Below are 21472 nucleotides of genomic sequence, written 5' to 3'. Positions count from 1 at the left end.
AGTTTGACGGCTACTTTTCGAAGCCTGACATATCGCTTATACTCACATGTTTGTTTTTTCAGTGATTCTTACATACTGACTGACCTCTTTCAGAAACTAAATCTGCTTGAAAAACTCATATAGGGAAGACATCCTAAATTTTTGTATGTAAAAAAGAATAAGAAAGCCAATGCTCAAACTGATATTTTGACAAAAGTTGCTAGAATTAGACCAACAACACCTACCCTTGTGGCCTTATGTAACGTCCTACTGTTGTAATGTCATGTAAACATCGATTTTACTAATGGAATGAATGAGAGACAAAATAATTAAGGTTGGAACTAAAACGCGTTCAAATAAAATTATATTCTAGCTAGTCTAAACTTAAAATTGTATTCCAATTTTTTTATCTATTATAAAAAATTTATGTATGTGTAATTGAGTATATTACCAACCTGTATCGCCGATAAGCGTGCAACCTATGAGTTCAGTTACCAGCTCAAAAGCACAGCTCGCAACCTCCCTCCCTTTGCGGAAGCTGTTGCCGCCTTCTCTCAGACACATATCAGGATGTTTCCTAACCATCCCCTTTTTCGGTACGGTTGGATCGAAAACTCTTGATCATGGCCTGTTCTGGAAAATAAGGCCTCTTGGCTCCGGCCTTCCTGATAAAAGCGCTTACCTTACCATCCCATCGATTGTCAAGCAAGCATTCAAAGCCAGTGACCCAGCGACGTAGGTGTAGTTGCCTAACAGATATGAAGTAAAGACTTTCATAATATATTTTCTTGTACTTGAATAGCAAACAATCCTGTCGGCTTTGTTATCATTAAGGTTGTTAACTATGTTTAATGGTAAACCAGATCTCAAAGTCAATCCGTATGAATGTTATGTAATATAGTATATAATGCTCTCGTGGGAGATTATTTTGACGATTATCGCCTTTGAGATTTCTGCAATTTTTCTAAGAAAGCTTTTTCTGTGGCTTTATATATGTATTGAGTGATTCGGATCCCTCTGTACAAAAGATATGATAGTTCAACCGTTTTAAAATTGCCCAGTGAAACAACACTATAAGGACAAGAAAAAACATAACTACCAAAAACGAATTAAGTCCCTAGGGTGAGAGCTTAAAGACCGTGAGGGAGGTTTGTGGTTGCTTCTGTCATCAGAGTCTCCTCTGCTCCATGGCTAACCAAAAAAATGAGAAGAAGAAATTAAATAAAATCAATCACATAATGGACTTATAACCAAAGATAATAATTGGTGTGTTTACCTGAGATAGCTGTAAGCAGACATACGGTAGAGACAAGTGAAGACAAGTACGTGCAATCCTATTGTGTAAAAGAAAGCAAATGTCCTTGCGTATCTGAAAGATCCAATCGTGGAATTGAATAACTTATCGAATTTGAATATGATTGATCTTAAGAGTGAGAGGATTACTTGTTTCCTAGAAGGAAGCGACCACTGCTTAGCGTAATCCGATCTCTGATTCCCAAATCTTTGATCCGTTGCTCTCTTTCCTATTAAACACAAAAAATAGTTGCATATGTAAAAGTCGAATAAGAAAGAAATCTAAGGCTTGTGTTGATGATAGGAGAATGTTTTTTTTTTTTAAAACCTTTTTCGAGAATGCTGCAAAAGGGTTGATGTCATCTTCGTAAATTTTCTTGTATTTTGATTCGACATCCGAGCTGAATCCACTTTCAAGATCTTCCACATACTGAGATTGGAAAACAATATCAACCATGGAAAAAAACCCGAGCACTAGACAGAAAAGGTTCAAGGGAAATGTAATGTAGAAAATAAGTACCTTTTTCGATCCTCGGGAAACAACTTTATCGTGGTTATAGTCTTGGACATAACGGATTTTCCCATAGAGTTTGACGTTGTCAGCTTTGGTCTTCTCCAATTCGTCTGTGAGAAATCCTATCTTCTCTTTTAATCGCCTTATTTCCTGCAATGTTAAGAGAGCACATAATATTCAGTTCAAATAAATCTAACTAGAGATAGAGAAGACGGAGGGAAGAGGATCATTTATATGTACTACTGTACCTCTTCTGTTTCCCGTAATCGTGCTCGGAACCGATCTCTTTGGCTGCAGATGACTTTTAGCATTGAACTTTGATCTTGATCTGATGGAATATGTTTCTGATCCATAGGCTAATAAAAGGAAACAAAAAAATGACAAAGAGCAGTAGTTAGTGATAAGTCTATTAGTTGTGAGGTATATACAATATCATGGAAATACTTTCTAATGTATTGGCAACGAACTTCAGAGACAGTTTGCTTTGAAAATAATTTTCGATCATGGTAATATACATGTACCACAATTCCTGGCAGTATTTTCATTCACACCATAAATAGAAGGCAGAGTGAGCATACAAGTTAGACCGTTTAGATTATCTAGTTGAGAACTTAAAGCTATATGTTACTGTTTATTTAGATCTTAATTCTGAACGATTCAATCCCCTCTCTTTACTTTTAGGGAATTTTCTCAGCTTCAAGAGCATTGCATGAGAAAATTATGACTCATCTATGCATAGGTCAGATAGAAGTACCTCAGACTGCTCAGCCACACCTGCTTCTGAGAACTCCCACTCGTCAAATAGAGCACCTTTTCGCTCTTTTGAACTGTAACCCTGTGTAACAAGTAAATAAGGTTTTCAGTATAATCAAAGACTTTTATCTGGTTTCTCCTTTTTAGTAGCACAGTTACCTTAAAATGGTAACTAAACACTCTTACGTACCTTCAAAATATCATCCTCCAACTTCTGTATCAGTCTTTGTTGTTCATTAACCTTAGCTGTCAGTTCTTCTCCCTTGGCTTCAGCCTTCTCAAGCAAGGAAGTTTTCTCAGAAAGTTGAACCTGGGAGAAGAAGCGGTATTAATCTACCAGTGACTTTGACTAGTGTATGTTCATTGGAAAGGGAAAGAGTAACGAAAAGACAGAATTACAGATGGTTAGGGTTCATTCCGTAGAAATTATGTACCTTTAACTGAGTGACCTCATGTTCCATTTTTCTGTTTTTATCAAGAAGAAGCGACTCCATTTTGCTCATCTCTTCACCAGTGGTAGCAGCATCCCAGTCTTCAGCCTCAATTGAATTGTAACCTACAGCCTAATATGTAACAATGACATTACACTATACACGATAATAGCGTTACCAGAAAGAACAAAGGATGGATCTGTGGCAAGAAGTCAATTAGAAGTAAAAGCACCAAAAATCACTCCAAATGATGTATACCTGCAGAATTTTCACTTTTTTGCGCAGATCATCAACTAATTTTGCTGATGGTCTTTCTCGAAGCTCTTTCTTCATCTCTTCAATGACAGTATCCTGGTTTAATACCAATAAAATGACGGTAGGCTAACATTAGACATGGAAGCGATAGGAAACTGACTTTCAAAACAAAATAAAAATTCTCAGCATAAAAGACAAAACATAGCACAAAATTTCACCTTTTTATTGAGCAAAGAATTCAATTTCTTTATTTCAGCAACATGACTTTCTCGCTCATTTGCTAAAGCTGTCTCAACATTGTGAATCTCCATATTAAGCTCCGAAATAATCTTCTCTTTTGCAGTTAAAGAGTTCTCCAGCATACTATTTGAATCAACATTATCACTGCAGTGAAAGAGCACAACAAAAAATCAAAACAAAGCAAAAGCTTAGATAAGAGGTATTTGAAATTATGTTCCTTGTTATATAGACGCATAAGTGTCATGTCACCTCACCTTTTCTTGTTATCAGTATCTTCATTAGCTGTTTGCAACTGAGAACGCAGATGTCCCTGTTACAAACCAATAAACAAAATTAGGGAGCTAAACACGGCGGTTTCTCTTAAGGCATTCCCTTAATTCAAACATGCTATCCAAGAGAGCATGATATAAAAGACCTTTTCCCTCTCAAGAGTAAGGAGCCGGGTTTGAGCACGCTCCACTTCATCCATCAATAGACTAACTTCAGATTGCTTCGCCGCGGTCTCTTCGTCTGATGTTTTAGATAAAGGTGACGTATATTAACAAGAGAAGAAGGAACTTCGAATGAATAAAAAGTGAAATGAAAATTGAAAAACTATGGATGACTAGTAATGTAAGGGAGACAACCCAATTAATGAAGCACATGAGTCACCATATTAAGGCTCAATGCACAACCTGATTGAGCACGGATTTCAAAAAGTTGGCTCTGCGCTAGCTCATGCAATTTTTGCATAGTGGAGACGCTGTCTTTCGCTTGCCTTAACTGATCTTGCAAAGCTTGCTCCCTGTATAACAGTGAATAAGGAAAGGTTGGTGCTGGCTCGAAAACTCCCTAAACACACAAAGCATTCAGAAAATCAGAAAAGAAAAAAATCTTGTACCTATCCTTTAAAAGCTCCATCGTTTTCTGGTTTTCCTCAGCCAGATTTCGTTGCTTGATCTCAACAACTTCCTTGATTTTTTCTTCCATCTGAATCCAAATACAACAACACAATATCACTGTTAATCTTCGACAGTTATCCGTTACAAGATCTTAAAATAGCATCACTACATAACTCGTCTATATGGCTAAAGTTAATTTGCATTTGACCTCCTAGAATAGGTTATAGTCTCAAAATATTTAAGGAAGATGTGCTTTAGAGACTACTACATTCATGTAGTTTTGTCCCTATATCAATTAGAACAAGAGGCTAAAAGCAAGCTGACCTGTTGCTCAAGCTGGCGGTTCCGTTCTTCTAGCCTTCTTATTGTGGCCTGCTGATTTTTCAGATGAGTGGCTTCTGTCCTAAATTCCTCAAGTTCAACTTTCATTTTCCGATTCTCAGATTCCACTTCAGATAATTTACGATCTTGGTCCTGGAATACAGAAATTAGTTAGTTCTCAGGCTAAAGAACTTTAGGTTTCTATTATGTTGACATTATATAAGTAGATAATTACAGCAATAGAAGCAAGAGCAGGAAACGGATCTGGTGCTTCATAGAGTTTCTGATAGATATTTAGGAAAGCATTCTCCCCAAACTTGGCCCTCTTGGTAATATTATCTACTTCTTCTTGATATCCCTTGAGGAGGGAATTAAACATACTAAGTTTGTCCTCAGGGGAAGCTTTCTTGAAGTCTGTTGTTACCAAGATAAACCAAATAATATGTTAACATCTACTATTATCTTACTCGTGCTTCGCTGGAACTATCGAGGCCCCTTATGAAAAAAAGTTGAAGTGATAAGCAATATAAAAGGTGAAACAAAAAAAGTACCTCGAGTGCTCTCTGCAAGCTTCCGCCGATTCTTTTGGCTGTTTTCTTGATTTTCAGCTATTTTAAGCCCTTGCTCGTCAAGCAGGCTTTTCTCCTTCTCCAAATCAAATTCTGCAACAAGTAGTTTAAAGACATGTGAATGAATCATTCGGGAATAGATTTCTTCAATGATGTCTATCAAACCTGATAAACAGCTGGCAACCACGAAAACAGTTCTCTAACTGAAATTGATTTCGTATAAGTAACAAATACAAAAGCCGGAGAATCGAGATGAAACAAGATATCAGTACTTGCTCAAAAACTAAAAAAATGAGTTGATAACTTTTAAGAGCAATCAACTGAAATTTCTCAATCCGATCGCATTAAACTACCAATGCAATATCACGAACATCCAGTGAGAATCTCATCACGTCTCTAATTTGATTTAAGCTTACTACTTCAGCGGAATCCAAAATAAACCTAAACACGAACTTCCCCTGACTACAAAAACAAGCTCATCCTCAGCTTCGCGTGACTCGAAGCAAACGAATAGATAGGTAGACATGAATATGAAACAAACCTTTCCAAAAATTGGTGACGACAGGAATGGGAGACGAAGAAGACGAAGAGGAAGGAGGAGGAGTTTTATCTCTCTCCGATCCATCTTGCAAAACCTCCATTGTACTCGTATTCCGATCCCGATCTCGTTTCTCCGAAAAACACAATCAATACGAAGAAAGTTTCTGGGATAAGTGATTTCTTTTCTTCTTCGAGTCGATTAATGAATTTAAAGAATTTTGTTGATGTTTTTACTACTTCGATCGGATCTCATCTGCCGATAGTTACATTGGAGTTTTGGTGGTAAAATAGTAATTTGTTACTAAATGTTCCTGCTTTTGTTGTAATCAGTGTGGTCCTAACCAGGCTTCAATATCTAACCAAAAGATCTAGAATAACTAATGGGCCATTCATAGGCCCATTATCATTTAGTTTAATATATTCATGTTTATTGAATTTAAGTTGAAAAACATTTGTCAAATTTCGTTATGACTAATTGACTGTTATTAATTAATGAAATTTTCAATTTTAAATCTAATCTATTTCACTGGTTAGACAGTTTAATAATATAGCATAATCTTTTCCTTTGTTTAATTACTTTTGCATTTTTAGGATATATCTTTCTTTTTTTATTCATAATTTATTTAATTTTTTTATACATAAAATTAAATTCTTTGTATCTTGTATATACAATATATGTGTGTATTAAACCAATCCAAAAACGCGTTTACATATAATTCAAATTAGACTAAAATCTCTCACAATTCCTAATATCTCTCACCTTCCTTAAACAAAAATCATTTTTCAAAACATTTCCTCATTTTAACAAAAAGTGCAACGTACTAGTTTTAAGGGGTGAAGAATCTTTCTCTATGTTCAAACTTCAAAGTCTTTTTTCAACTTTTATGATTTTTCCGAAAGTGCAATGTACTAAAAATTAAACATTTGTAGGTCTCTCGAAGCGACACCATCAACTATATATATACCCATCCTCCATTCTTAAAGCATCTCACAACAAAATTTTATCTTCAAAATTTACGATCTCTTAGCAGATCAACAGATCGATCAACAAAAAATCTACTTTACAATGGAAAAGCAATGGACTTCTGGTCTTTTCAGCTGCATGGAAGACAGCGAAAATGGTTAGAAATTCTATATAAAATTAATCAAGTGTCCTTTAATATTTATACATATATAAATATATTTTCAGGATTGTATAATGATTAAATTTCTTACTTTTGGTTTGCGTTGGATAAGCTTGCCTCACATGTTTCTGCCCGTGCGTCACTTTCGGACGGATCGCGAATATTGCCGATGAAGGAAGGTTCGGTAAGTCATATACATTCATATATATATATATATTATTTTTCTTCAAGTCATATACATTCATATATGTCCTTTTAATTGCATTTGTATTTGTATACATATCTAAACATGCATGTGTGTATCTGAATTCATGTAACGTCGTATATGTAATGTAATGTAGGTTGTGGGAGTTGTGGGGTTTTTTACGGGCTGATATGTTTTGTGGTCGGCTTGCCTTGCTTGTTCTCATGTACTTACCGGACCAAGATCCGAAGCAAATTTGGGTTACCGGAGTCTCCAGCTTCGGATTGCCTCACTCACTGCTTTTGTGAATGTTGTGCTCTTTGCCAAGAATACCGTGAACTCAAAACCCGTGGTCTTGACCCCTCTCTTGGTAATTTACATTGTTTTGTGGACTCAATTTCTATGGAAATTAGCGTCTTTCATGATATGTTGGTTAATTATTTGATTTAACTTTTATTATTTTTATGTGATAGGATGGAATGGAAACATGCAACGGACGATGGCTCCTCCTATGAGTCAGCAGATGATGGGTTGATTTAAAAGATAAATGATTTTCAATATGATTTAAATTAAACTAGGGGTTCACAAAAACAGCACTTTTAAGTGTAGTTTTTATATTGAGCACATTAGTTTAAACTATTTTCAAATTTTATCAATATTGTTTATTTTGATAAATGAAAATAAAAGAATTGGAAGATCGCAAATTTTTACATCCAAGAGGGCTTATTTTTCCCCTTATTCGATAAATTTGGTGTCTAGCTTTGGTACAAAATAAGCTGTATCTAAAACGTCAACTATTTGCGCAAGTCAAGGTCATTCAAGTTCTGAGTTCTGACCAAGCAAATTAAACAATACCCATTAGTGCATAAATCATGTTTACCATTATCAATTATCATTATATCAATAATTTTCAAACTTAGTTGCAGTTAATATTTTTGTTTTCATATATAGAATAGAAATTTAAGAATACCACCAGCTGGTCAACCACCAATAGGCAATATAGAAAGCCAGTAATACCCCAAAACCAATTTTACATAATAAATAAAGATTTAATATCCACACATATTTTGCAGTCACTGTATATATGTACATAAAGTCATAAACCCATATTCAGTACGTAATCGATCATCTGAATCTGTGTATTTGTATATACACTTTAATTTCTATTATCGTCACTTATGATATCGGATCGATATAAAATTTATTACAACTAAATTTTGAATACAATATACGCAATTGGTTATTTGTTTTTAAGGACGGTGATCGACAGCCAAACTATTTTGGGGAATAATGTTTCAAAGTAGTAAGCTACAAATGAATTTAGTTATATATATACAAGATGGAAACAACTATGCGAAGAAAAGTAGAGCATCTCAAAAAGTTTAAACTAATTCAAACTGAGATAACCATAGTTTATATATCCCTAACCTTCTATCCATAATTTTCACAAAAAAAGGATAAGAGCTATTCGTTATAACAAAAAACTTAAAGACCGTACCAAAAGAAGAAGCAAACGTTTTGTGTTGCAAAATCCTAGCCGGGTAATTACTATTATCTATATGGGTCGACCAGGTGGACAGCCGAATGAAGCACAACCACCTCCGGTTCAACCAACGGTTAACCGGAACAACCAGGGAGATTCCCAAAACGGTGCAATTGGTCACCAAGCAAACATACGAACGGGCATACCGTTCAATAACCAAACGCAAAATCGCTGGAGTTCTAATCTTTTCGATTGCATGAACGACAGTGAAAATGGTTAGATAGCTTTTTAAAATAAAATCAATCACGCAAAATTGCATACATATATACGAAGCATAATATGATTATTCTCTTGATTTTGTTGTTGTTGTGCATTGGTCCAGCCGTGATCACCTGTTTAGCTCCATGCGTGACGTTGGGACAGATTGCTGAGATCGTTGACGAAGGCGCTACGAGTAAGTCATTCATACAAACACAGACATTTTACAAACAAAGAATCGTAGATTTTCATTTCTGTAAACATATTAATATATGTGTACATGTATTCCGCAGCTTGTGCGACAGGTGGGTTGTTGTATGGAGTGATATTTTTCATTGGGGTGCCGTTTGTCTACTCATGCATGTTCCGGGCCAAAATGCGAACCAAATATGGGTTACCGGATGCTCCGGCCCCCGATTAGATCACTCACTTATTCTGTGAGCATTGTGCTCTTTGTCAAGAGTATCGTGAGCTCAAGCACCGTGCTTTTGACCCCAATATTGGTAATTTCATTATCTTATTAATTAATCCCTTTGCTTATCTGTTTGATGATTTTTATATAACCAATGCTGGTATTGAATATCATTAACTATAAATTGATGCAATAGGGTGGGCTGGGAATGTGCAAGCACAGCAGCAAGTGATGTCTCCTCCGACAGGTCAACGGATGATGGGTTGACTTGTAAAGTTTTGTTATTTTTTTCACAATATGTTTTAAATAACTTTTTTTTTTTTTTTTTTTTTTGTTGAATTTTTGCCTTTTTCTGGTTAATTTTTTTATATTTTTCATTGCTGAAAATAAATGTAAGGCAGTGATTTATGTTGTGGGAGCCCATGAATAAAACATGAGTGTGATTTCACGTAATTTCTTCCTATTTCCGAAATATGAATAAATATATTGATCAAAATATTCGTAATTCTACAGAAGATTTTAGATTTAATTTCAAGAAAAACATTTTTTACAGATCGGGCGTTGCAAATAGAAGCCAGTATAATCCGAAACCAATTTTATATGACAAATAAGGATTTAATGCATATCCAGTTTTGTGATATCAAAAAGGTTTTGAAGTTAAAGTTACTATCTTGCAGATCACACTATATGTAAAATAATCATTTTTTGGTCAAACCCACATATAGCAAGCGATCATCTGAATTGTATATACACTTTTCATTATCGTCACTTATGATAGCAGCGGATCTAAGTAAATTTAGAGCAATACTTGGGTTCACCTTATAGGTAAATCTTTTTATTCCAATCAAAATTCGCTATATAATAAAAAATATTAAACTTATTTAATTATTAAGTCTAATCCCTAACCATTCTTTTATTAACCCAAACCGATATATAACCTCGTTTAATTACATAATCTAAACCCTAATTCTCCTTTGTAAACCCAAACCGTCATTTAAACTCGTTTAATCGTAAAAAATCTAAACTCTAATTGTACTTTTTAAACCCAAACCGGCATTTAACCTCGTTTAATTATAAAATCTAAATCCTTTATAAACTCAAACCGATATTTAACCTCGTTTAATCATAAAATCTAAACTCTAATCGTACTTTCTAAACCCAAACCGATATTTAACCTCGTTTAATTGTAAAATCTAAATCCGTTTATAAATCCAAACCGATATTTAACTTCGTTTAATCATAAAATCTAAACTCTAACCCTTTCTAATAAAAATTTATTATTATTATTAGGTGGTAGATTCTGATTGGCTGAAATAAAAGGGGTGAATATAAAAGGGTGAATCCAAGTATTTTTCGTAAATTTATTACAAAATCCAACATAATGTTGTTAATACTTGATTACAAAATACGCAATTGGCTGCTTTTTTTTTTTTGTGGTTTTTAAAGAAATTGACAGCCAAACTAGTCTGGAGAATAATGTTTCAAAGTAGTAGTTACAAATGAATTTAGTTATATACAAGAGGGAAATAATTATACGACGAAAAGGAGCCCACCATCACTTATTCAAGCTATAAACATAACCATCATCTATAATGCTTTCACAAAATTAAACGATAAGAGAGTTGTTATTATAAAAAAGTCTACAGAAAAAAAGAGAGAAGAAAATCTGTTTTGTTGGCAAACTCTAGCCGGTTAAAGACTATGGGTCGACCAGATGGCCAAAAGAATCAGGCACCTCCGGTTCAACATACGGCTAGTCCGAACAACAAGGTACATTCCCATAACGGTGCACCTGGTAAGCCGACAAACATACCAACGGGCATACGGGTCAATTACCAACAAACACAAAATCGCTGGAGTTCTGAACTTTTCGATTGCATGAACGATAGTGAAAATGGTTAGATAACTTTCTAACATAACAAAAACTAAACAGTCTACGATTGGTCGTTTTTCAATTTTTTGTTGTTGTTGTGCATTGGATCAGCCGTGATCACATTGATCGCTCCATGCGTCACGTTCGGACAGATTGCGGAGGTTGTTGACGAAGGCGCGACGCGTAAGTCATTCATACATATACACAAACCTTATAAATTAAAAAACACACATAGATGGTCATTTGTGTAAACATATTTACATATTTCTATCACGCAGCTTGTGCGACAGCTGGGTTGTTGTACGGAGCGATATTTTTTTCCGGGGCATGTTTCGTGTATTCATACATGTTCAGGGCCAAGATACGAAACAAATACGGGTTACCAGATGCTCCGGCTCCGGATTGGATCACTCACTTAGTCTGTATGCAGTGTGCTCTTTGTCAAGAGTATCGTGAGCTCAAGCACCATGGTTTTGACCCCATTCTTGGTAATTTTATTTTTGTGATGAATCCATTTTCTCATTAATTATCTTTCTTTAATTATATTTTTTGCATCTCTTTTTTGATTAGATATGTTTTTTGATGATTTTTATATAACCAATGTTGGTTTTAAAGATTACAACTACTATTGATTTGTACAATAGGGTGGGCTGGGAATGTTCAACAAGCACAGCAGCAAGAGATGATGACCCCTCCAACAGGTCAACGGATGATGGGTTGACTAATAACCTTTGGTTATATTGTTGACATATTCTTTTTTCCTGTCTTTTATTTTTCGTTACTTTCTATATTTTTCATGGTCGAAGATAAAAATAAATGTAAGCGAGTAGTTTCATGTTCGTGGATGAACGAAACAGGAGTGTGAATTTCACGTAATTTCTTCCTATTTCCGATATATAAACAAATTTCTTCAAGCTTTTAATCTACATGATCATCAAATTATCAGCAATTCTGCATAAGATTTGAGAGTTGAATTCCCGAGAATAAACCTTTTTGGACAGATTTCGTATCGTTCACAGTAAATATAAAATGTTTTTTATTTCAATAATATGTTGGATTACAATATATACAGTAGACGAAAATAATTAGATTTCAAGCCTCTTGAGCTTATGATGAAAATGGTCCAATACACATTTCCTTAATTCTGATATAAGGTTTAACAACTGCCTCTGATTTTTTACCATTATTTACGAATCTAGTTGAGTTACAGTTTACAGTTAACAGTTTAACCTATAATCTCTCGCGCGTTTAAGTGAAACGCCGATGCAAAAACAAAAACCTTACATCCCAAAACACCCACGGATCTTCTGGCCAAGTCCAACTCTTTCGCCCGAGTATTCAACATCCGTCCCCGTCGTAACAATCTCAGGCTCCTTGAAATTCGCCTTCTGGCTCAACTCCTCGAATGCGTCGACCACGTTCTGCAACCGAGCAACGAACTCGATGAGGAGAGACGCGAACGTAGCGAGAGACAATGCACTCGCGCTTTCATAAGTCTTTGTCGTATCCATCAACGGTGAAGCTCCGTTAGTTGTCTCCGGATGCGGCGGAAGCACAAGCCGTGCAGGCCATGACACCTGTTTTGAGAGAGTAGGTCTATGGTTCAACGGCTGACGATGATTCTTCTCTCCCCAGCTCGGCGGTATCTCTAGAACTGCCTCGCTTAGAGATTTGATGGCGTAGATTGGAGGCGCGTGGTTTTCTGGTGGATCTGAATCTTCGAGGGAGAGCAGTTCTTGAGGCTCTGATTCCTTTATGGCTCGGTTTCCGATCTCCCAGCATTCGGAATTGACGAGAAGGTAAGATTTCTTGTCGATCTTGTGCTGTAATTCTTCGGCAGCTAGGTGTACTTCAAAGAGAAGGTCGACTGGTCCTAGCTTCTCCATCTTCTTCACCTTTTCACCGAGCTCTCGTAACAATTTGGCTCCTTCTACGCCCACTCTCTGAAGTTCTTGCCGAAAAACTTGTCTCCGTTCCTCTGGTGCCTGTGAAATGTTCCCAGATTAAGCTCTAATCATGAACTAATCATGAACAGCTGATTTCTTTATAAGTACAAGAAACATCGGAATCCTTAAAAAACCATACAAGTCTTTCTACTATGTTACCTGGATTTCTGAGAGAATGCAGCCGTGCAATGCCATGACAGTGAATGCACAATGCTTGAGAGCACCGCTGAGCTTGACATAGTTCTTCCATGGGTAGTTAAATGACTTGTATCGTCCATGAGGCGGCTCCCATATTGCGAAACTCATCTTTGCAATTACAACAGAGAAAACACAAACTAATTAAGAGATGAGAAACAATGGAATAAAAACAGACTTATTGAAGATGATTCCGCAATGACAAATACCAGAGACTCTTCTTGGCTGGTTGATTCAACTGCTGATCTGTAACCCTTGTAAACAGGATCCTCTGAGGCTTGGTATGTGAGGATTTTGGATGGGATTCTCTCGTATTCGACACAACGGAGGTATCCGTTCACACAACCTGCAAGACCAAAGAAAACACCAGTCAAGCATCTCCTTCCCGAGACTCAGAAAGCCCAAAACCTTTGTTTTACTTACTAACCTTCAAGGGAAGTCGCAACATTCATAAAATTCTTCACGACAAGGTTATGAAGATCCTCTCCAGCCCATATAGGATAAATAAACATATTAACACCTAAACTAACACCAGCACCAAGAGCTATAAGCAGAAACCGGGAAATAGCCACTTGTATGAACTGCCCAGTTCTGAACCCCGAAATCAGAATATAGCAATACGTAAGCAAGAAAACCCTGAACCCGTATTCATAAGCTTTCATCGACGGATATAGTTTCATGAAAGTTGCGAGAAACCCTGTCAGACAGAAACATATATAAGCAGAAAGAAAACCAAAATGATAGATGTAAAAGAACTGAAGATGTTGTTAACATACCAATGCAGAAGATACTAAGAGTGCAGAAGAGCTCTTCCCAGTCACCGAATAGTGTCGAAAGCTCAGCCATTCCAAGTGCAAGACCTCCAGCTGATAAAGTCCCAAGCGCTCGATTAAACCCTTTGCTTAGAGTTGCTCCTATTACAACCAACAACAGTCATCACAATGTAAAGCTTCTATACACAATTACCATTTTAGCAATGTTAAGCACTGTGAAGTATAATTAAGCTCAATGATACAGTAATCGTCAATTACAGTCAAACAAAAGCAAAACACTTGCCTTTTTAATATAATTATAAAAGAAGAAAACGACGAATTCATTCTACAGATGAAAGCAACGACGCATACTCTTTCTTTAACAAGGAAACAAAACCAAATCCAGAAAATTCAATTTCCAATGAACCCCAAAATCATGGGAAACTAAAACCACTGGGAAAAAAAGAATTTACCGATCGTGAATTCGAAGACGACGACGACAGTAAGAATAGCCCAAACAGAGTATCGACTAAGATCCGGATTAGGTTCCTGATAAAAAATCAAAAGCGCCACAATCGTCAGAGCAAGACCAATCTTCGCGGAGAAGACGATCTTTCTCGGATCAGATACTCCCATATCCCAAGCTTTCCTCGCTACATCTTTAGCATCTTGGTACACTCCAGAGATTTTATCAGATAGATTACCACACGAACAACAGCAACATAACCTTGTTCTTCCATAGTTTTCGTTTTCGAGAAGATCGTTAGATTCGATGTCGGTGAATCTGAAATCGGAGAAACCATTATTGGAAAGAAGCCTCTCACGTTTCTCGAGTATTACATGCCTGAAGGAACCTTGCTTCGCCGCCATTACTAGACGCGGATTCTCAGAGAAAAAAGCTTTGTTTGAAAAAGAATGGTGAAGATATTTTTATTTTTTTGACTGACGAAACGAAACTGTTAGTGGTGGTGGACCTTTTAGTAGGTGAATAAAGTGGTCTATTATGAAGCAAAATGACGACGTTTTAATACCTTTTATTAGTTTATATAATGACTTGTGTGGACAATATAAGTAGATTTCAATGCTACTTTAATTACGTTACGTCACCATTTGTTAATCTAATTACCATAATTAGTATTTGTTAATCTAATTACCATAATTAGTATTTTTTAATCTAATTACCATAATTAGTATTTGTTAATCTAATTACCATAATTAATAAGCTTTCTTGTCGACATACCATTTGTTAATCTAATTACCATAATTAGTATTTTTTGTTTCTTTAACCCATAGTTTAATTACATGCCAACACTTGAGCGTTGAAATTCAGACTCCTTTTTGACAATTCATTACAAGCTACACAAAACAATCAACTTTATTACTTTAAAATATGGAGATTCCGTGATTATTCATTCCATTCCAACTACATAATTTTATTTGTGAGATAAGGATCTAAAGTCTAACATATGCCATTATTGGTAATGCAAAAAGCTAAGGAAACAATTGTAATTTCCTTTAGTAGAACAAGTTTCAATTGAAAATACTTTATAAAGAAACTTAGTAAAAGTGCTGAAAAAGCCTGCAATGGTGTGTGATCAATTAACAAGGATTATTCTAGTAACAGTGTGGACAAAATACAAGATGAGATTTGAGTGTTGTGTTTGATGATATGGTCATAAACCTAATCCACAGGAATTTCAACATCCATCTCCGGTCTACTACTCCCAAAGATCTGTGACAAAATTGGAGATACAAGAAAGGAGATGCAGTTTCAGATTCTTGGAATGTGACAACTTAGAACATTACTGCAATTCTGATGATAACAATCACAATAAGTAAGAAAATGTACCTTAATGAAATCCTCTAGTGTTAAGAAAGAGTCACTTGTGTAGCCCGATTCCTTCAAAACCTGGCTCAGTACTTGCTACAACCCCAAAGTAAAACACAAGACACATGGTCAAAACACTTGTCTACTGAATTTATACACTGATCATAACTATAGAAAAACAAATGAAAGAACTCTAGCTTTTATCCCAAAGTTCGACTAATATGACAAATGAGTAATGGAACAACAAAACAGTTAAAATGGAAATATTTTAGCTGAATAGAGTTTCAGCAGAAAAATCATTACACGCTAACAAAGAAGGTTTTAGTAGATTAATGATGTTTCACTTTTTAGTTATAGTTGAACATAGTGTAGTCACTTTCCATAACCTTAAAAGTTACTAACTTTCTAAACATCATACCTCTCTTTGCTCATCAGACATGAATGATCCGGATAAGTCACGCAACACTTCCATGATATCTTTAAAGGAGACCTTACCGTTGCAGTCCGAATCATAGACTTTAAAGATCACTGGGAAACAAAGAAGTCTGATCATCATTCCATACAATAAAGTGAAAAAGAAGATTTTGCCACAAATTCGATTTAAAGGAAACGTATCAACTTACACTGAACTTTCTGTCTTAGACTAGCCTTGGCACTAAATGCAGACAAGAAAGCCACAAAATCCTTAAAGTTCAAACCATCAACCATCTTAAGCAGCCTCTGTTATTAATAATATCCAACAAACAATTCAAACAAACCTAATTCAATGTAACAAAGATTTCATAGATTTAAGATTAAGGAAATTGTCAAAAACCTGAGATAGTGGATTCATGGCAAACTCAGGTACAGAGAGAAACTCATCAGAAGATATAAATCCCTTTGCGTTTCGATCTAACTGGCAAAACCTTTGATATAGAGATAGAATTTCCTGCTGCTCAACTGAAGCAAAACACACACCAAAGCATTAAATTTTTTGAAACATATAAGAAAAAGACAGAGAGAAGTTGTCGGAAAATCTCACATAGATCATGACAATGGCTCTGAACTTCTTCGATGTCGTATTGAGTCAGCATCGATGAAGTGTTTCCCATTTCACGCCTTCAAAATCTGATTCAAATATGGTTAATCATCACAACCCTAATTAATTATCGATCATGTAAGATTCATGAAATCCCTAACTCAGGAAAATTAATGATTTTTGGGTGGAATTATTGCGGATAAAGGGTTGATTCGAGAAAAAGTGATACTGATTTCAAAATCAAAACATGAATTTATCAACTTACTGATGTAAAAGCTTATCTCTTTCTTCTCAACCCGCTTTTGATTTTCTTGGTCGCATGCGTTGATCTGATTCTTCCGTATCTCGGTCTAAAGTTTCGCCGGAGATCTGCCTCAACAAAACCAAAAGGCCTAAGACCCAATTATTTAAAGGCCCATTATATAAAATCAAGCCCAATAACACTTCACACGCGCGTCTGATATATCGCCATGGTCTCTTTCGATTTTGATTGTGCTTCTGCAACCATTGATACTCTCTGAAGCTCTGAGGCCGCCATGTTTTCGTCTCTCTCAGTTTCTTCTTCACTTTCTTCTTCATTGGTTACTTCTTTCGTCGCCGTCAAAGCGGTTCCGGTCACCGGACCTCTGATTCCCCGTCGCGATCTTCTTTCTATTCGTATCAGGGCTAGCTCGAATCAGAATGGTTCCGGTTATTGTTTTCCAGAGAAGCTGAAATATTTTGCCAAATCAGCGATTCTCATCGGCGCTGCTGTTTCAATGACCGGAAAGTTCTCAACTTTACCGGTGAAAGCAGAATCTCCGGTTACGACTACCGAAGAAGCCTACCAGGAAGTGAAAGAAGAGAAACTGTCTGAGATCGCGCCATTATCTGAGCTTTTGGATTCCACTCCTGAGGCTGTTGAGACACTGAGATCACTCCTGCAGCAGAAGCTAGAGAAGGGAGAAGATGAAGAAGCTCTTAAGCTCTTAGAGAGACTAGTAACTGCACAACCAGATGAAACAGAGTGGAAGTTCTTAATGGCCAGGCTGTTGGGCGAAATGGGTCGTCCCGAAAACGCACGCCAGATGTTCGAGGAAATTCTCCAACGAAACCCACTTTCGTTTGAGGCTTTATTCGAGAATGCATTGCTCATGGACAGGTCCGGGGAAGGAGCTGCAGTGCTGCAGAGGCTGGAAGATGCTTTAGCTGTAGCCGAGGCTGAGTATTTGGTGAAGGAAGCGAGAGACGTGAGACTGATCATTGCTCAGATACATTTCTTGCAGAAGAATGTGGATGAAGCATTGAAGAGCTACGAGCAGCTGACGAAAGAGGATCCAAAGGATTTCAGACCGTATTTCTGTCGAGGTATGATCTATAGCTTGCTTGACAAGAACGTTGAAGCTAAGGAACAGTTTGCGAAGTACAGAGAGCTTTCTCCGAAGAAATTTGAAGTAGAAGGGTACTTGAGGACTCCATTGTCTAAAATGAAGCTTTTTGGTGGTAATGAAGAGAACTAAGTTTAATTGATTATTGATAGCTCTGAATCATATCAGAAGAATAAGACACAGAAGACAAGATTGTTTTCTGAGAAATTATGCTGTGTTTTTGCTTTGTTGAATTGAACTTTGAAACTCCATTTTTGGATTTTGTTTTATCATGTGATTCTTAATTTGATAATAAAGTAAAATTAACTGGAAAGAAGAGAGAGCGAAAAAAGGGACTTATTTGACAATCAGAAACGGATACTGTGGAGTGTAACAATACTCAAAGCTCAATTACATGAATCCATTGGTCCAAAGACCCACAAGTTTCTAAGAATAAGAGAAATTTGCACAGCGTTCGGAAGAAATCAGGGAGCCATTATCTTCTGAAAAGATCCATTTTATGTCCCATATCAAAAGCTCAGACATCTGCATCAAAAAAAGAAGAGCCTTTGAACCAATAGTGTGCACCAGTTTGAATTCCACGTTTGGCACAGTTCATAACATAACAGTGGAGGTTTCACCTAAGCTTTAACACATGTACAACTTTCCACAAGTTTCATCCCTCAGATTGTTGTAATACCTATTTTGCTAGGAATAACTTCTACAACATATTCTAGGTTAACACAAGCATGGAGGCCAAATTTGTCTTACGTTTTCTTTCAGTTTATTAAACAAGTTAAACAAACAACCCACTGCTTCCAGTAACATAAACACAGAACCAGCTTCTTACCTAAGAGATCACTGAGGCACACAACATTATTCAGCTTCAACAGCCTCCGGTTTGGGACCTGCACAGTCAAATCAATATCAGACCAACAATTCAACATGACAGTTTCTCATTCATCGATGAAACAAATGCACTAGCTCAGAGCCTCAGACTAATCTATATCAACATCAATCCAGTATGAATTCGATGATTTTGCTAATCAAGGCACTGATTCATCAAGAAATTAACCAGTGAGAACAAAAAAAAAAACCCCAAAAGAATCGAGTAAAATGCTTCAGCAAAGCATCCACCATTAAACTCACCGTGGAGCGAAATAGGACGATGATCCTTTCCCCAACCGACGCCGCGAGTGGAATCAAGATACTGCTGAACAAGATGACGACATTTCTGGTAGTGATTGACTCCTTCGACGCGGTAACACCATTTGACCTTCTCACGCAAGATCTTAGCTTTCTCGATTTGGATCCATTTCTCTCGAACGATGTGTTCTCTCATTTCAACCATCGCCACCGGATCCTTGTAAGGATTGGCCGGATCAAATCCATCCGGCGCCGATTCTTCGAACTCCGGTAATCCCTTCTTTCTCCCCATTGCTTTTTCTCCTCTCTTCTTCTTCACTCGTCGTCTTCGTGATTTTCTGAGTTTGGGACCTTTTTCTTCATGTTCACAAATACTTTTGGGCCTATTCTTTAGGCCCAATATAAATGGGCCTAAACTTCCAGCATTAACGTACTCTGTGGCCTTTTTTAATAAGTGAGTGATATTCAAATTTTTACTCCTAGAAATAAATAAGTTTAGCAATTTATTAAGTTTTAATATTAGGGGATTGACAAAATATCACTAAAATAAGTTTTCTTCCAAAAATAGTACTATATTTAAAAATTTTCACAAATAACACTATAAACTTTAATTAAATATTAAATATTAATAATTAGTTTAACTAAAAATAAATAAATAAATAAAATTGAAAATTTCCCGCCAAAAAAATTTTTGCAATGCAAATTTATTTTCTCGCCAAAAACAAAATTTCAACATTTTCTCACAAAAAAAAATTTCGTCAAAATTTTTCCGCCAAAAAAATCCACCAAATTTAGGAAGGATATCACAAAATTCATGAAGAATTCTTTGAATTTCAGGAAAAAATTCCTTAAAGGATTGCACAAAATTCATGAAGGATTAAACAAAATTCAGGAAGATTTCTGCGTAATTCAGGAAGGATTTCATGAATTCATAAATTTCAAGAAGGATTCCACGTAATTAAGGAAGACTCTTCCTGAATTACGTTGAATCCTTCCCAAATTTCGTAGAATGCTTCCTGAATTTCTTGGATTTTTTTTTGCGAGAAAATTTTGACGATATTTTTTTTTCGGAAGCGGAAAATATTTTGGAGGGAAATTTTGAAGAAATTTTTTTTGGCGGAAAAATATTAACTTGAATTAGTGATTTTTTTTGTATTTATTATAATTATTTATTAATTTTAAAAATAAAAAATAATTTTCTATTTTTGTCCACTTAATTTTTGAGTGTTATTTTTGTTCCAAAAACTTGATTTGGAACGACAATTTCTTTTTAAGGTTTAATATTTCCAATATCAAACGTTATTTGAGAACTTTTTTTTTTTGATATATCCGATCGGCTGATCCGGTCTGCTCCGGGGGGAACGCACCGAAGTGCTACCATGTAGACTCGTCGCCAACACTTAGGTGTTGGAGTATCATACTGTCTAACCCCAAATTTGGAATGCTTTCCGACTAATGCTCGAAAGTATCCAAATAGCCTGATTCCGAATACTATGTTAGACTTTCCATACAAATGTAATTTTTGTTTCAGGGTTATTTGGAAACTTGCTTTTCTTGTCTACGACACTGTAAACAAGACTAGTATTTTATTTACGTAGATAATGACAAAACATTTGACCTCTCACACAAACTTTCAAGGATTACAGAAATCTACATTAGAAAAGAAAAATCTAACGTGTAGACAAATTTGTAGATTATGTGGACTCCAATCTTACGATTTTAAATGAATTATAAGATGTTATTTCCTGGTGTCACTTCAGCTTGATTATCATATTTTTATTGTTAATGTTTATTAAGTTAGTGTAAATAATATACTAGTTGCAGGGTATGACTGATTCAAGTAGCTATTAATTATTATTTATATTACACTGGTTCAAATAAAATTGATAATTTCATCCATTTACCGAAAGATTTGACAAATGAAACAAAAGAAAGTATACATTATATTGTTCGAATCTTGAAAATCATAAGTTATTCTACAAAAAAAATTGTAATTATTCAATTCATATTGGTTTTTGGTAGGAAATAAAATCGTGATGATAAGTTTGTTTGATAAATAGGTCACCGTTAATAATCTATATACTATACGTGTCATGAGTTATAACCATCATAGAGTAATATTAATTGAATC

The 21472-nt window shown here is 35.7% G+C and overlaps 8 protein-coding genes across 8 annotated transcripts; 4 read left to right on the top strand and 4 right to left on the bottom strand.

Annotated features, from left to right (window-relative positions):
• Window positions 1-938: 938 nt before the first annotated feature.
• On the bottom strand, window positions 939-6072 carry LOC9321326 (protein CASP). Its single transcript, XM_021032734.1, has 19 exons — window positions 5778-6072; window positions 5219-5329; window positions 4903-5081; window positions 4671-4820; window positions 4346-4434; window positions 4140-4249; window positions 3881-3975; window positions 3720-3775; window positions 3444-3609; window positions 3229-3321; window positions 2974-3102; window positions 2730-2849; window positions 2541-2621; window positions 2035-2142; window positions 1793-1936; window positions 1601-1702; window positions 1423-1502; window positions 1256-1348; window positions 939-1170 (listed from the first exon to the last, which is right to left on the bottom strand). The coding sequence occupies exons 1-19, from the start codon at window positions 5875-5877 to the stop codon at window positions 1110-1112; spliced, it is 2067 nt and encodes a 688-aa protein (XP_020888393.1). The 5' UTR covers window positions 5878-6072; the 3' UTR covers window positions 939-1109.
• A 633-nt stretch (window positions 6073-6705) lies between these two features.
• Window positions 6706-7792, top strand: LOC9321325 (protein PLANT CADMIUM RESISTANCE 7). The gene is made up of 4 exons (XM_021033873.1): window positions 6706-6897; window positions 7013-7084; window positions 7242-7454; window positions 7558-7792. Exons 1-4 carry the CDS (start codon window positions 6843-6845, stop codon window positions 7617-7619), a joined length of 402 nt encoding a protein of 133 aa, XP_020889532.1. The 5' UTR covers window positions 6706-6842; the 3' UTR covers window positions 7620-7792.
• Window positions 7793-8480: 688 nt separating this feature from the next.
• Window positions 8481-9504, top strand: LOC9321324 (protein PLANT CADMIUM RESISTANCE 4). Its single transcript, XM_002885212.2, is given in 4 exon segments — window positions 8481-8842; window positions 8950-9021; window positions 9119-9328; window positions 9434-9504. Coding segments are annotated over 4 exon segments (552 nt in total). The 5' UTR covers window positions 8481-8643.
• Window positions 9505-10938: 1434 nt separating this feature from the next.
• On the top strand, window positions 10939-12022 carry LOC9319200 (protein PLANT CADMIUM RESISTANCE 5). Its single transcript, XM_021030327.1, has 4 exons — window positions 10939-11134; window positions 11222-11293; window positions 11389-11598; window positions 11755-12022. The coding sequence occupies exons 1-4, from the start codon at window positions 10939-10941 to the stop codon at window positions 11829-11831; spliced, it is 555 nt and encodes a 184-aa protein (XP_020885986.1). The 3' UTR covers window positions 11832-12022.
• Window positions 12023-12217: 195 nt separating this feature from the next.
• LOC9319199 (aluminum-activated malate transporter 9) lies at window positions 12218-15024 on the bottom strand. Its single transcript, XM_002883086.2, has 6 exons — window positions 14477-15024; window positions 14028-14165; window positions 13679-13948; window positions 13461-13597; window positions 13216-13362; window positions 12218-13095 (listed from the first exon to the last, which is right to left on the bottom strand). The coding sequence occupies exons 1-6, from the start codon at window positions 14871-14873 to the stop codon at window positions 12391-12393; spliced, it is 1794 nt and encodes a 597-aa protein (XP_002883132.1). The 5' UTR covers window positions 14874-15024; the 3' UTR covers window positions 12218-12390.
• Window positions 15025-15500: 476 nt separating this feature from the next.
• LOC9321323 (calcineurin subunit B) lies at window positions 15501-17272 on the bottom strand. The gene is made up of 7 exons (XM_021031735.1): window positions 17115-17272; window positions 16853-16938; window positions 16646-16770; window positions 16455-16551; window positions 16250-16359; window positions 15853-15927; window positions 15501-15735 (listed from the first exon to the last, which is right to left on the bottom strand). Exons 2-7 carry the CDS (start codon window positions 16920-16922, stop codon window positions 15685-15687), a joined length of 528 nt encoding a protein of 175 aa, XP_020887394.1. The 5' UTR covers window positions 16923-16938; window positions 17115-17272; the 3' UTR covers window positions 15501-15684.
• Window positions 17273-17278: 6 nt separating this feature from the next.
• Window positions 17279-18505, top strand: LOC9319198 (protein SLOW GREEN 1, chloroplastic). Its single transcript, XM_021031734.1, has one exon. It carries the CDS (start codon window positions 17386-17388, stop codon window positions 18346-18348), a length of 963 nt encoding a protein of 320 aa, XP_020887393.1. The 5' UTR covers window positions 17279-17385; the 3' UTR covers window positions 18349-18505.
• A 31-nt stretch (window positions 18506-18536) lies between these two features.
• LOC9321322 (NADH dehydrogenase [ubiquinone] 1 beta subcomplex subunit 10-B) lies at window positions 18537-19683 on the bottom strand. The gene is made up of 3 exons (XM_021031736.1): window positions 19345-19683; window positions 19046-19103; window positions 18537-18741 (listed from the first exon to the last, which is right to left on the bottom strand). Exons 1-2 carry the CDS (start codon window positions 19631-19633, stop codon window positions 19072-19074), a joined length of 321 nt encoding a protein of 106 aa, XP_020887395.1. The 5' UTR covers window positions 19634-19683; the 3' UTR covers window positions 18537-18741; window positions 19046-19071.
• Window positions 19684-21472: the final 1789 nt, after the last annotated feature.

This window comes from Arabidopsis lyrata (genome assembly GCF_000004255.2).
Source record: "Arabidopsis lyrata subsp. lyrata unplaced genomic scaffold ARALYscaffold_3, whole genome shotgun sequence".
Classification (NCBI taxonomy): Eukaryota; Viridiplantae; Streptophyta; class Magnoliopsida; order Brassicales; family Brassicaceae; genus Arabidopsis; species Arabidopsis lyrata.
This window is presented reverse-complemented; position numbering and strand designations above follow the sequence as displayed.